Source organism: Cynoglossus semilaevis, chromosome 17, assembly GCF_000523025.1.
Source record: "Cynoglossus semilaevis isolate Cse_v1.0 chromosome 17, Cse_v1.0, whole genome shotgun sequence".
NCBI lineage: Eukaryota > Metazoa > Chordata > Actinopteri > Pleuronectiformes > Cynoglossidae > Cynoglossus > Cynoglossus semilaevis.
The window spans coordinates 11,276,132-11,290,578 of NC_024323.1; the positions used below are offsets into that span (position 1 = coordinate 11,276,132).

The 14,447-nt window shown below is 40.3% G+C and overlaps 1 protein-coding gene across 1 annotated transcript; it reads left to right on the forward strand.

Annotated features, from left to right (window-relative positions):
• Nucleotides 1-99: 99 nt before the first annotated feature.
• On the forward strand, nucleotides 100-10,362 carry flii (FLII actin remodeling protein). Its single transcript, XM_008330151.3, has 31 exons — nucleotides 100-303; nucleotides 1,256-1,366; nucleotides 1,787-1,858; nucleotides 1,948-2,028; nucleotides 2,109-2,356; nucleotides 2,445-2,548; nucleotides 2,704-2,879; nucleotides 2,994-3,151; nucleotides 3,225-3,309; nucleotides 3,402-3,549; nucleotides 3,631-3,761; nucleotides 3,852-3,959; nucleotides 4,036-4,140; nucleotides 4,217-4,396; nucleotides 4,495-4,577; nucleotides 4,811-4,885; nucleotides 5,011-5,094; nucleotides 5,200-5,371; nucleotides 5,467-5,574; nucleotides 5,674-5,865; nucleotides 5,971-6,069; nucleotides 6,336-6,425; nucleotides 6,536-6,675; nucleotides 6,896-7,136; nucleotides 7,222-7,376; nucleotides 7,492-7,552; nucleotides 7,641-7,769; nucleotides 7,927-8,033; nucleotides 8,136-8,241; nucleotides 8,482-8,547; nucleotides 8,626-10,362. Exons 1-31 carry the CDS (start codon nucleotides 241-243, stop codon nucleotides 8,758-8,760), a joined length of 3,813 nt encoding a protein of 1,270 aa, XP_008328373.1. The 5' UTR covers nucleotides 100-240; the 3' UTR covers nucleotides 8,761-10,362.
• The last annotated feature ends 4,085 nt before the right edge of the window (nucleotides 10,363-14,447 follow it).

The window sequence follows — 14,447 nt, forward strand, 5'->3', positions numbered from 1 at the left end:
GAGGGTTATGTTGGTTGAAAATATTCTATGAAATTGCATATTAAATGTTTCTCCATTAATGTGCATTGACGTTTTAATCCAGTCACTCCTCCCACTCCAGTACAGTAGGTGGCAGTGCAGCATCTGAAAATAGTTAAAACCACTAAACCAGCAGCCACAGAGGAACAGCAGCAGCTCCCTGTTGCTCTCTGGACCAAAATAGACGGTTGAAGGCTGAACAGCAGCTGACATCAACTAGAAATGGCTGCCACAGGAGTTCTTCCCTTCATCAGGGGGGTGGACCTCAGTGGAAACGACTTTAAAGTAAGTAATTTAGGTCGTAATCTTTATCGCCACACCAGTAGCTCTTCAGCACAGCCGGTAGATCAGGCTAAAGTTAGATAAACAAAGACTAAAAGCAGGGGCGGTCTAAAACATTAGCTTAGCTTCACTTGCCTAGCATTGGGCGTTAGCCAGTTGTCAGATATTTGACATGGACAAAGTGAAGTCCGAATCGCTTCCTGTCTCAGCGGGTCACGCATGGAAAATACATTATTACAATTTAAACCCTTTGCTGACTGGTTTTACTTTAAATGAACGCAGCCTTTCTCTCAGTGTGACGTTTTCTAGCTTTTTAGCCTGACTTGCTGCGTTTAATCATCTGAGTAAGAAGTCAGGTTTATCAGCGTTTGTTTTAGATAATGCCGTAGGCAAACATAAGCCGTTGTTATGGAGTTTTCCACTGATCATGGGCAGTATATTTTCACCACACTCTTACATTTGATTGACTTTTTAGCCCGTTAGGGACAAAGGGAACACTGAACGCTTCTGTCATCTGATAACAATATACAACTATTTAATGAAGTTACAATCTCGGTTTGGCAGGTAGATAAAACTAGAAACAGTTTTTATATCTGTTACTCGGTAACTAGTGGAAAGCTGAAATACTATTTTCGGCCAGACTGGGATGACATCATTTCCTCTGGCTGTTCAGTGACTAACAGTAGTTTATAGTTCGAGTAGCTCATCCGAACAATGAAATACTGTTGGGATGACACTATATCCATAAGTTACTAATGTCCTTACCTAAATCTGGTTGTAGGTCATATTGTGCATAAGGCTAAAGTACCATGCAAAAACAATAGTAATTGACATGGAGATTTATAAACATGTTATGAATGTCTCTTACAGACGTGGTTATGGCCTGTTGCACTACTTTTCTGATAAAAAATGAAAACAGCAGAGTGTTACAGTTGGTATTCACCTGTGTTCACAGGGTGGATATTTCCCAGAGCACGTCAAGTGTATGAGCAGTCTGCGATGGCTCAAACTGAACAGGACTGGTCTGTGTTACCTTCCAGAGGAGCTGGCCTCTCTGCAGAAGCTGGTGAGTTTTTACCATCTTAAAACCAATCAACTAACGTTTCAAATTCCATCTTCTGTCTGTCAAAGTGTCATTAACAACACTGTTGTTATTGTTTAAATCCATACATATCACTTTTTTAAACAGATAAGATTACACCCAAGGACTGATACAAGCTGAACAGTGAAAAGTAACCTGAACAAAAATGTACCCGGCTCTGCTTTAATCTTCACATCATCTGAATTGATTATCTAACCGTCCCTTCCACGGCAGTGCTGAGCAGATCAGCTGTCCCCACATTCTCTAGATTACTGTGTTATTGTTTCTTATAGTTACTGTGCCCCATGTGTGAATACCAGACTTCACTTTGATTTTGTCCTGTTTGTCAGTTTAAAAGACAACAGATTTTATTAACAGTGTGTTTCCCTCACTTCTAATCTTCAGGAGCATCTTTCAGTGAGTCACAACAACCTGACCACTTTACATGGGGAGCTGTCCAGTTTACCAAACTTACGGGTAATTAACTCAAAGTGATATGAATTACATTTTCATGCACCTCTTTGTTACAGATGACACTGTACTCATCTGTCCCATTGTTTTTATAGGCAGTGGTAGCCAGAGCTAACAACCTGAAAAACTCAGGAGTTCCCGATGACATCTTTCAGCTGGATGATCTTTCTGTGCTGGTACTTCATCTTTATTTTTTACCCTACAGTCAAATCTGTCAACTTTTCTTTTTACTTGAACCTACTTCATTCTCCTCCAGGACCTGAGTTACAACCAGCTGACAGAAATCCCCAGAGACCTGGAGAACAGCAGGAACATGCTGGTGCTGAACCTGAGCCACAACAGTATCGACTCAATCCCCAACCAACTGTTCATCAACCTGACGGACTTGCTGTATCTGGACCTAAGCGACAACAAGCTGGACAGTCTGCCACCGCAGATGAGACGCCTGGTGCATCTCCAGACTCTCATACTGAACAACAACCCGTTGATGCATGCCCAGCTGCGGTAACACAACAACAAAGATCTATTCTTGGATTAAAAATAGGTTTTGAATGCAAGGAAAATTCACAGTGATTTTTGTTTGCTGGTTCAGACAACTTCCAGCTATGGTGGCTCTACAGACTCTGCACCTGAGGAACACTCAGAGGACCCAAAGTAACATGCCCACCAGCCTAGAGGGACTGACACAGTTGACAGGTAATATGCTGTACATACACACATACCGTCTATGCTCAAATGTCACTCCTTATAACAGGGAAAAGCACCTACCTCCCTGAGTCTCTTTCTTTATTTCCTGCTATTTACTACATAACAAAACAACTTAACTGCTCTCTGAAATGTTTTTTCGCCAGACGTTGACCTCTCCTGTAACGACCTAACGCGGGTTCCAGAGTGTCTTTATTCACTGGGAAGTCTGAAGAGACTAAACCTGAGCAGTAATCAAATCTCTGAGCTCTCGCTTTGCATTGACCAGTGGAGTCAGTTGGAGACGCTGAACATGAGCCGCAACCAGCTCACATCGTTGCCTGTAAGATTTTAACCTTTTATATCAAGGGAGTATCACAAAGTATGATAAAAAAAACCAACCTTCACACAGTAGTTACTGAAGTCTCATACTGAAACTTTCTTTGTCTACATTCAGTCTGCCATCTGTAAACTATCCAAACTAAAGAAACTGTATTTGAACTCCAACAAACTGGACTTTGATGGAGTTCCACCTGGTGTGGGCAAACTCTCCAGCCTCACTGAGTTCATGGCTGCCAACAACAACCTGGAGCTCATCCCTGAGGGTCTCTGCAGGTAGGAATCAGGTTCATAACTCTAATATGTAAAAGGAAGAATTACCACAAGACTCACGTGTGTTTTCTTACAGGTGTGGAAAGCTGAAGAAGCTGGTATTAAACAAAAACCGACTGGTGACACTGCCTGAAGCTATTCATTACTTGACTGATTTGGAGGTAAAAGAAAAAAATTACCTCAACTCTTCAGAAGATTCAAACCAGGGATTTCAGATCAGCTGATCCTCTCTGTTGATGTTGACTCTCTCCAGATGCTGGATGTGCGCGAGAACCCCAACCTGGTGATGCCTCCTAAACCTGTAGACAGATCGTCAGAGTGGTACAACATCGACTTCTCCCTTCAGAACCAGCTCCGATTGGCTGGAGCCTCACCTGCTACCGTGGCTGCAGCTGGAGGAGGTGTGTAGTGGTGTACGATGGCCTTCGTCTTGTATGTGTATTTGGCCGTGAGTTAAATCTACTGTTTGCACGTGTGTGAAGGAACCAGCCACAAAGATCACCTGGCCAGGAAGATGAGGCTGAGGCGGAGGAAGGATTGTTCTCAGGACGATCAGGCCAAGCAGGTGTTGAAGGGCATGAGTGACGTTGCACAGGAGAAGAAGAACATGGAGGTAAAAACAATATTCTCTAAAATTAATGAATAACAAAATAGTGATTGTGTTCAGTTACCAGGAACTCTGCTCCCCAATTTGACTTTTCAGGAGAATGGAGACTTGAAGTACGGTGATGTGAAGACCCAACGCTGGGACAAGAGTCTAGAGAAGCCACCACTGGACTACTCTGAGTTCTTCTTAGAAGATGTTGGACAGGTAAGGTACAGGTTCAAACAATCTTCGTCAGATTGTCGATAAGATTCTTTAGACTTTTTGAATACTTTCTCTACAGATTCCAGGTGTATCAGTTTGGCAGATGGAGAACTTTCTTCCTGTCCAAGTTGATGAAACGTTTCACGGGAAATTTTACGAGGCCGACTGTTACATTGTTCTCAAGGTAAATATTTGTTGCTGGAAAAGAATAGTATCTTTGCTTACGTAAACAACATTCAACACTTTCCCCTGTAACACAGACCTTCCTGGATGATAACGGAGCACTCAGCTGGCAGATCTTTTACTGGATTGGCCAGGAAGCCACGCTGGATAAGAAGGCTAGCGCCGCCATCCACGCTGTCAACCTGAGAAACTGCCTCGGAGCGGAGTGCAGGACGATAAGGGAAGAGATGGGAGATGAGAGCGAAGAGTTCAGCGCTGTATGTAGAGATGAACACATACGATGTTTGGAAGATAGATCTTCTTAGACCAAACACCATTTACTATCAGTCTTAAATCTTTGAAATGTCCTGTGCAGGTGTTTAACAATGAGATCTCCTACATCGAGGGAGGCACAGCCAGTGGATTCTACACTGTGGAAGACAACAACTATGCCATCAAGTAGGGTTAAAGGAGCAACATGCATTTTTTACATGTTCAAATGTGCAATTACTAATTTTAAGGAATAATACATACAGTAGTACAAGTTGATGACGACAGTCTGTCTCCTCATGTTCAAATGTGCAATTACTAATTTTGATGAATAATACATACAGTAGTATAAGTTGATGACGACAGTCTGCCTCGTCTGAAATCCATGTAATCATCCTTTGATGTCCTTGGGTTTATCTCAGGTTCTACAGAGTGTATGGCAAGAAAAACATCCGACTGGAGTCAGTGCATGTGAAGGCCTCCTCCCTCGACCCTCGGTGACTAACACACACACACACACACACACACACAACATAAACATTCTTCCTTATACACATTAAGCTACACATCAAGTCAAATCAGTGCATGAGTTAATAACTTTTCTCACTTTTCTCTTTTGCAGTTTCATCTTCTTGTTGGACACGGGTCTAGAGATATTCATCTGGAGAGGAGCCAATGCTACACTCAGTGGCACCACAAAAGCCAGGCACGACAACAAAACTAATGCTAACAATCATTGTGCCAGTCTGAGGCGTTGGTCTCTCTGAGTTATAGACACTAATGAAAATATTATTTACTTCTTATCCACCAGGTTATTTGCAGAAAAGATAAATAAGAATGAGCGTAAAGGTAAGGCAGAGATCATCACACTCAGGCAGAACCAGGAGCCTCCAGTGTTCTGGGAGATGCTGGGGGGTCAACCTGAGGAGATCAAGGTCCATGTTCCTGATAACTTCTCTCCCATCAGACCAAAGCTGTACAAGGTGAATGATTTGACTTGTATCAACACATGTTTTTTTTACCTAAAATTCAAATGTAGATCAGACAGAACATGTGAATGGTTTAAATCTGCTTGTAGGTGGGTTTGGGTCTGGGGTACTTGGAGTTGCCCCAGGTGAACTACAAGCTGTCAGTTGAGCACAAAGACCACAAGGTGAAACTTGACACTCTGCCAGAACTGAGACTGGTGAGTTCAGCTGCTGCATCGTCACTAAAAGACTGAGCAAACCTCCCGCTCTTCACATGTTGAGCTTCATCCTTCCCTCTCTTCTGTTCCTCACTTCAGCTGCAGTCTCTGCTCGACACAAAGTGTGTTTACATCCTGGACTGCTGGTCTGACGTCTTCATATGGATTGGGAGGAAGTCTCCACGTCTGGTCCGAGCCGCCGCCTTGAAATTGGGTCAGGAGATCTGCTCCATGCTGCACCGGCCCAAACATGCCTGTGTCACCCGCAACCTGGAGGGCACCGAGTGTCAGGTAACAAACGCAGCTGTCCTTCTCACAGGAAACAGGAAGAAGTTCTTCTCCCACATTCACTGACAAGATCCAATCCAACCAGAGTCTGTTCCTCCTCTTCACCAGGTGTTCAAGTCAAAGTTTAAAAACTGGGACGACGTGTTGAAGGTGGACTACACCAGAGCAGCAGAGACGGTGCAGCAGAAGGACACCCTGCAGGGCAAAGTCAGTGATTTATGGATTTCGAGATTTAAAGTGATTGTTGTCACATGTACACTGCCAAAGACACAGGAAAAAAATGATTGTTGTCACATGTACACTGCCAAACAATTAAAGACACGGGAAAAAAGAGGAATTAGCAAAACAATAATTCAATTAAAGCAGCATGTAAACTGTTATAAAAACACAAACTAAATATGTAACAAAAAAAGTAAAACACTGTTAAAATATAGCTGCAATAATAGCTAAATAATAAGTGATTTGTCTCACAGGTGAAGAAGGACGCGGAGCAGAAAGACCAGATGAAAGCCGACCTCACTGCTCTCTTCCTCCCCAGGCAGCCGGCCATGCCTCTGACAGAGGTCGGAGTTCACAGACACACACTTCACACACACACACTCGGTAATCTCTGTTCTGATTGGAGAAGGAATAGAAACATGACTTCTGTCTGTTCTTCATGTTTCCTGTCCAGGCTGAGCAGCTGATGGAGGAGTGGAACGAAGACCTGGACGGTATGGAAGGGTTCGTGTTGGAGGGGAAGAAGTTTGCTCGTCTGCCCGAGGAGGAGTTTGGACATTTTTACACACAGGACTGCTACGTCTTCCTGTGCAGGTGAGTGTGGCTGTGGACTTGTCTTTTTAAATAATAAATCTCCAAATGAAATTAAAGTTATTGTATTTTGTAAAGGCTTAAAAGGTGCAGGATTTTAGGATACGGTTTTTAAATATTAAATTTTTTTTTTAGGATAAGGTTTTTAAATATTAAATTTTATTTTAGGATAAGGTTTTTAAATATTAAAAAAAAAATTTTTTGTCATTCACTTGTTCCTCAGGTACTGGGTGCCTGTGGAGTACGAAGAGGATGAGAAAGAGAAGAAAGAAGGAGAGAATGGTGCTGGTGAAAGAGGAAAAGGAGGTGGAGGAGAGGAGGATGAAGAGGACAAACAGCCAGAAGAAGACTTCCAGTGTGTGGTGTACTTCTGGCAGGGCAGGCAGGCCTCCAACATGGGCTGGCTCACCTTCACCTTCTCCCTGCAGAAGAAGTTTGAAAGCCTGTTCCCAGGAAAACTGAAGGTGTGAAGGAGGATTAGTTGTTGTTTTAAGAAACTGCTGCAGTCATTGTATATTTAAAATCCATATTTATTTCTGTCTGTTTTAGGTGGTGCGTATGACACAGCAGCAGGAAAACCTGAAGTTCTTGTCCCATTTCAAGAGGAGGTTCATCATCCACAAAGGGAAGAGGAAACAGAAGACAGACTCCGCTCAGCCCTCGCTCTACCACATTCGCACCAACGGCAGCGCTCTTTGCACCAGGTTGACATGTCGCCTGATTTCAAATTTTAATTACATCCACCATGTAGCGTTTTCTACTTTATAAATTTGACAGTTCCCTCAGGCTATTTTAACATCTGGCGTCTCTTTTTCTCAGGACAATCCAGATTGGTACAGACTCAAGCAACCTCAACTCAGAATTCTGCTTCATACTCAAGGTAAGGAGGATTTTTTTTCTCTGTTTTTACATAAGTGTTACTTTTGGGATTCTGTTAAACATTTTTTTTAAACGTGTGTTTTCTGCAGGTACCGTTTGAAAGCACAGATAATCAGGGCATCGTCTACACGTGGGTGGGCAGAGCAGGCGACCCCGATGAGGCCAAACTGGCAGAAGATATTATGAACAGCATGTTTGACGACACCTACAGCAAACAGGTAGGTCTGCTAACAATTATTTAGCATTCTTATTAGAAAAGATTATGAAAAGATTAGAAAAGAGTTCATAAAAGAGTTATATGATTTGTATCAATTATTTAGCATTCTTATTAGAAAAGATGACAGAGTTCATAGAGTTATATGATTTGTATCGTAGGTAATAAATGAAGGCGAGGAGCCAGAGAACTTCTTCTGGGTCGGTATTGGTTCTCAAAAAACGTACGATGAAGATGCAGATTATATGAAACATGCTCGTCTCTTTAGGTGAGTTATTTTTTTTTATAATTATTTAAATAAATGTGTCCTCTTAAGATTCTTACTAAGATTCTTAGTTTTATTTATGCCTTCCTCCCATCTATGACTCAGGTGTTCCAATGAGAAAGGTTATTTCTCCGTGTCAGAGAAATGCTCAGACTTCTGTCAGGATGACCTGGCTGATGATGACATCATGTTACTGGACAATGGCAAAGAGGTGACAATGCAGGAGATTTTACTATGGCTGTCACAATTTAAACATTTATCATGATTAATATTTTTTTACGTTAACAATTATTGATGGATTAATTAATTGTGATTAAATATGATGCTTATTTCAGTTAATCCTGGTTTATCAACATCTAGTGTCTAATCTTTTTGTTTCATTTCCGACTGACAGCAGACACAGTTGTAGTTTAAATGTTCTTTTACAGTACAGTTCCTTTCTCTCTCTCAGGTGTACATGTGGGTGGGTACTCAGACCAGCCAGGTGGAGATCAAACTGAGTCTGAAAGCATGTCAGGTGAGTAACGTACTACAGTAAACAGTGAAGTATTTTCCTCTGTATTCCTACATCTCACTAGCGCCTCTCCTGCCACAGGTTTACATTCAGCACATGCGCTCCAAAGAGGCCGAACATCCCAGGAAGCTCAGACTGGTGCGAAAGGGAAACGAGCCACACTGCTTCATCCGCTGCTTCCACGCCTGGGGCGCCTTCAAAACCCCACCTGCCTAGACAAACTATGTAAACTGCACACCCGCAAGCTCCAAACTACTCCCACCCAACGTCCTCGCTGCCACGAACATTTTCTACCCAGTCTCTATTTTTGCTGTTATAATGCTGATGTCTCTGCCTTTATAGATAAATATAAATACACACATAAGCCAACCATACATGCTGCTCTTCATCGGATAAAACCCAGGTTTTAGTTCAGCACTGCAATCGCAAACAAGGACACTAGGTGTCTACAAGCTTTCATGAGCACTGTGTCTAAGAAAAAGGAGAATCATGTTTTGAGTGGAAATACATCGAAGATGTACTAAGGCTTTATTAAAACTCAAAGGGAGATACAAGGCCGAGCTTATCGGTCTCTTTTTTGTTTTTGCTTACGCGTGCACTCTGCTGCCGGATCAAATAGTATTATAAGAAAGGCCGTACATAAGAAATGGTAAAAGCCATGCAGTTGTTTCAAAGATGCCTATTTTATTTTCACTAAATAGTAAATTATAAAATAGACAGTTTTTTAAAGATTAGTTGGAAATAATAATAATTGGACTTTGTTCTATCAACTTTCATTTCAAATAAACTTTCTTAGGATCATATTGAAGTAATAATAATGGCAGTAATGACTTCCAGGTTAGATGTGACACTTCCCGATCTACAGTGTGTCCACTTCTTATTTACGGTCTATTATGAAAAGTCGCTCCCCTGAGCTCAGTGCCATTTTTGCATCTCAGTTTTGTTTTTACCACCAATTAAAACATTGAAAACAGAAATTAAAGCAATATTTGAGTGTGTACGTATCTACTGTGTGGACTGAACGGTACAGTATGTGTGTTTACCCCCCCCCACCCCCGACTCAGAAGGGATCTGCCCCACAGTCCGAAAGATATATATTATTTCACAGTTTGAGTTAACAAATAATTCTATTGATCTTTTCTGCAGGTTTATCTTCATTTTCTCCAGATTTTAAGAGTTTACATTAATTTGTCCAAAGAAATACTAGGATTAGATTCTGAGACAGAGCCCTGTTGAATGTTTAAAGACGGATGTTTGAATGTGCAATCAGCTGAGCCTGGGAGATCCTGAAAACTAAAGAGCTGCTCTATGACACAGGATGCTTCCCCCTTATCACAAATTTCAGTTTTGTGTTTTGTTAAAGTAAATGCATGATGTTAATATTTCAGGTTAAGTTTTGAATGTCTAAGTCAGACGTGATGTCAACCACGTAGTAAAGGCATTTTTGATTTTAGGATTAAAAATAATTGCATATTGTTATGGGAGATTTATGTGCAAATTTCAGAGACATATCTTGACCTGCCGCTCAGTGATGAGATTTAACTGTTGCATCTACACTTAGCACCTAACTGCTGCAACTGAATTCATGTGAGCGCTCAGTTTTTAGGATATTTGATCAAATGCAAAGCTTGTATTGATTGTTCCCCCCTCCCAAAATGGCTGCAACTTTCTATTTACTCTCTATTTTCTTGTTTGTCTATACTTTCGTTTTTAGGGTTGAACTGTAAACATGAGTGTTCCGCTCATGCTGATGCCACATGCAGATGCTTTATTTATGTATTTTATATAAAAAAAATAAATTCTCATGTCACATATTAAGTCATGTGTTTCTTACAGTCTGTCTCCATCGAGAAACAATTAAATAACTATTTCATTTAATTTCTACCGACAGAAAAGTAATGTATGGCCCCCAATGCTAGAAATATTCAACTGCAACACGCAACATCACCACTAGATGTAGCCAAACGCCAACAAAATGTTTCCATGCTGATTTAAATAGACGTGTTAAAATTAATTACAAACCGCCAAATCAACCAGACCGATGCAGTTAAAGATCTCTGAAACACAGCACAGCTGTTACTTTCTCAAAGGCAAGTAGGGGGCGCCAGACAGAAGAAGTGTTGGACTAAATATTTCCAAAGTTAAACGATCAACCACCAACATTACAAAACAACAATAAAATAAATAATTTTCAATTTGTAATTAGGCAACTTTAAAGTGGGAGAAGTCAAAAGAAGTTTAGTAAAAAGAAACTTATCTTCTACTTGTGTGGCTCTCCAACCAGAGAACGTCCACTGGATCCAAGCAGACGACGAAGGTAGAATCTGGGTTCCTTCCACGTGCTCCAGGGTTCATCTCATGTCTAAAAAAAACATGATTTCTCACAGACATTCCATGAAATCACTTCAGCAATGCACTTCTCATACTTCAATATAATCTTTTCATGCATTGATGTCACAAAAGCCTTGTAAATGTTGTATGGCACTGTATGACTGCAATACAGTAACACTCGCTTTAAATAAATTTTTATCTTAAGACATAACGCTGTCTTCTTAATTATGTGGTTGTTTAATTATTGTTGTGTTTTCTTACCTGGCCTCTAGTTGGAGTCAAGTTCACATTTGAAATGCCCTTTCCATTATTAAACTGTATTGGCGTTGTTTTATACAAATCTAATTCATAAAATGTGCCAAAACTTTCTCCACAAGGAATAATGAGTATTTTAAGGATAAATACTGATTGTCCACTCAATATAAAAAACGTACATTGTCCATTAAAGACATTTAGCACGATGTGTCGTAGCACCTAGCATGTTATCGACGACATAGCAAAGTGTGATAGCGGCGTAGCCAATAAACGGTATGCTAGCGACAAGTTAGCAGTGCGTTAGTTCTAGCATATTAGCAATATTTTAGGACCGCAATACTACTCACCGCTTAATTTTGAGTCGTTTTAAAACTGTTAAAACCCTCGCATCGTTTTTACTTGGACTTACCGACTGGCAAGATTTGAAACTCATCTGTTGCGCTACTGCCACCTACCGATTCTATTTCACACAATGAATGATATAAAGAACCTGCTCTAGAACATTCTTTTCAGAGACCCTATTAGAGTAAAGTATTATTATTATTATTTATGCTACTGAAACATTTTAGAACTAATCTATAATTCACACACTAAACAAGTCGTGTAAGAGTAAATAATTTTTATTAACACTTAAATTTCTTAATCAGCCGTAAATGCTAAATGACCCAGTTAAAATTCTACACACTAAACCCACTCACAGAAGCAGAAACATATTTGTTGTAACTGTGTAGTTAAAAAAATACAGGTCATGCTGCAGCATGACAGCGTTAGTTACCATCAACCAGGTCATCAGAAACAAAGCTAACACAAGTGTAAAAATGCATGGACATGTTTTTTTCTACCTGTTTGGCTACATTTGTTAGTGAGTGAGGTCCCTTTTAATATTTGATCTTTTTTGTTTACACAAAAAATAATGAAGAGGCTAAGACGACTGACCTGTTTTAGGCTCCTACAATTCAACTACCATCATCTGATCGATTACAAAGTTATTTTCTGCAGAGAGTCATGTTAACCTTGCTGTTTAAACACAGTTGAATTTTAGAGGGTGAAAAAAGGAGGAGGATCCACCAGGATTTCATCTTTTCAAAATCAAATTGTTATCAAAGGAACTGGTCCGTTGCCACATATTTAGATATTTAAATTTTTGTTCTTGAGTAAAACTTAAAGCCAGAACTGTTTTTTTTTCTCGCTAAAATCTAAACTGAAATCTCTCAAAGCTGATATAAGTTATGACTTGGTTTTTTTTTTAACAGTTTATATTCATGAAACCGTTATATATATGCTGGGTTTTCGTTAATAACTGTATACGTAGATACTACTGTTACAGAATCAATACCCAGTCCCAATCCAGACCAGTAGGAATTTAGGATTTCTTTTTTTTTTTTAAATGACACTCTTATAAATAATACATCTCACCGGTTTCAAATGAATGTGGAATAATTCCAAAGGAGAAAAACTGCAGTTTTATCATAGATATCTGTTGTTTGCCGCCAACTGATACTTCAGGCAGAAAAAAAATGAGAACATTTGATTTAACACAGACCGTTTCAGCTGCAGTTAGGAAGTCAAGTGTGGATGCAGACTTGGAGACTGTGCTTTTCACTTTTGAACATGCTCGAAATATTATTGAAAATATTATCAACCACATCTTTACATCCGACGGCTGTGCATGTTAAACTCAATCATTGTAAAAAGAAAAAAAAAACTGTAGAAAACTAGGGAAAAAGAAAAGGGCAGACCATCTACTTCTTCATCCTGTTTTTCTCCTGGCTGTGTAACAAGAATGACAAATCATTGACGGGGGCAGAGGTATGTGACCTGTACATCGAATTAAAAAAAAACAACAAACAAAAACAAAGTAAAAACTCAGGTTTTCTACAGTTTTTCTTTTACGATGAGTTAGTTGTATTGTGTCCCAAAGAACTAGCTTGTTACACAGCACTTTTGCTTATTTGAAAATCACCAATCAGCCCCCAAAGTTGTTGCAGGATAAAATCCCTAACACAAATGACGTGTCTGCAAATATTCCTGTTTGTTCCACACTGACGGAAAGCAGCGTTTCATGATAAAACTGTTGAATATTCTCACTCTAATGTTGGAAAATTCCACCAATTTCCACTGTTTCTTATCCCAAAATCCAGTTCGATATCACTGAACGTTTCCAACCTACTTGACTTTAACAGAAAAGGGTTATAGTTGAGAAGAAAAACAACAACATTTAATCGCAACTCAGACCATGTTAAACATTGTTCCCTGTAAATTCTGTCATTGTCCACTCTTCAACCTTCAACATTCCTGACTTTACATTTTAGCAATATTTGTATCCAAAAGTGATTCAAAACCTGTCTTTACTCAAACTTCCATTTAGCGACCCTGTTAAAAGCTTTTCATAAATGTGCTTCTGTGTTACAGCTCCGTGTTAAACCAGCTCCTCCTCACTTCTCGTACCACCGCTGGACAATTTGTAAGGCATTACAACAGAACCATCTGGCATCTTAAAGGGAAGGAATAGAACTTCCTGTTACTCATAATGGACAACAACATATGCAAAATACTTCATTTTCTTGTCCTTTTTTCCTCTCTTCAAGCACTGAATATCAGCCGAGTATTTTCACTCCATACACAGGTTCGTTACCAGGCTGCAGTGGTGCTAAGCAGCGTGCAAGAAAACAAAAAAAAAACAAAAAACAATCTGTCACATCCACGAGTCTTCACAAAGAACCAACGACGACTTGGCAATGTAGAATCATTTTTCCAGTTCCAAATGTGAGAGGAGCTCATACTGGGCTCAGAACATCACAAAACTGTGAATAGAAAAGTACCAAGACGGACAGATCACACTCGGAATCCTCTGCAGGATCCAACGGTCCTTTCCTAAAAGGCTGAACCAACGTCGTTCATCACAGTCATCTCCACCAGCAGGAAAAAAAAAAACATCCTGGAAACATCGAGTCACCAGATGTACAGACAGAGGAGACAGAATCACACAGGGCTTCAGAACAAAGGACGGGGGTGTCAGACCCTCACGTACGAAATGAGATTGTTCACATTTTGAACCCGATGAATCTCGGTGGAACTGGCTGTGTGTGTGTTTCACCGTAGCAGCTGATGTCATGTTTCTCAAAGTGGTGACAGAAGATTAAGTTTCCTGCAGAAGCAGAAGTAGAAGAAGAAGAAGCCACCAGAACATTGTATTCTTTGTCCCAGAGTGAGGCTTCAGTACCAGTCTGTTCCAGACTAACTGAGTGCTGGCTCGGACCTCTGCAGGGGGGGCTGATGGGAAATGTCTGTGATGCAGCATTTAAATACAGTCCACT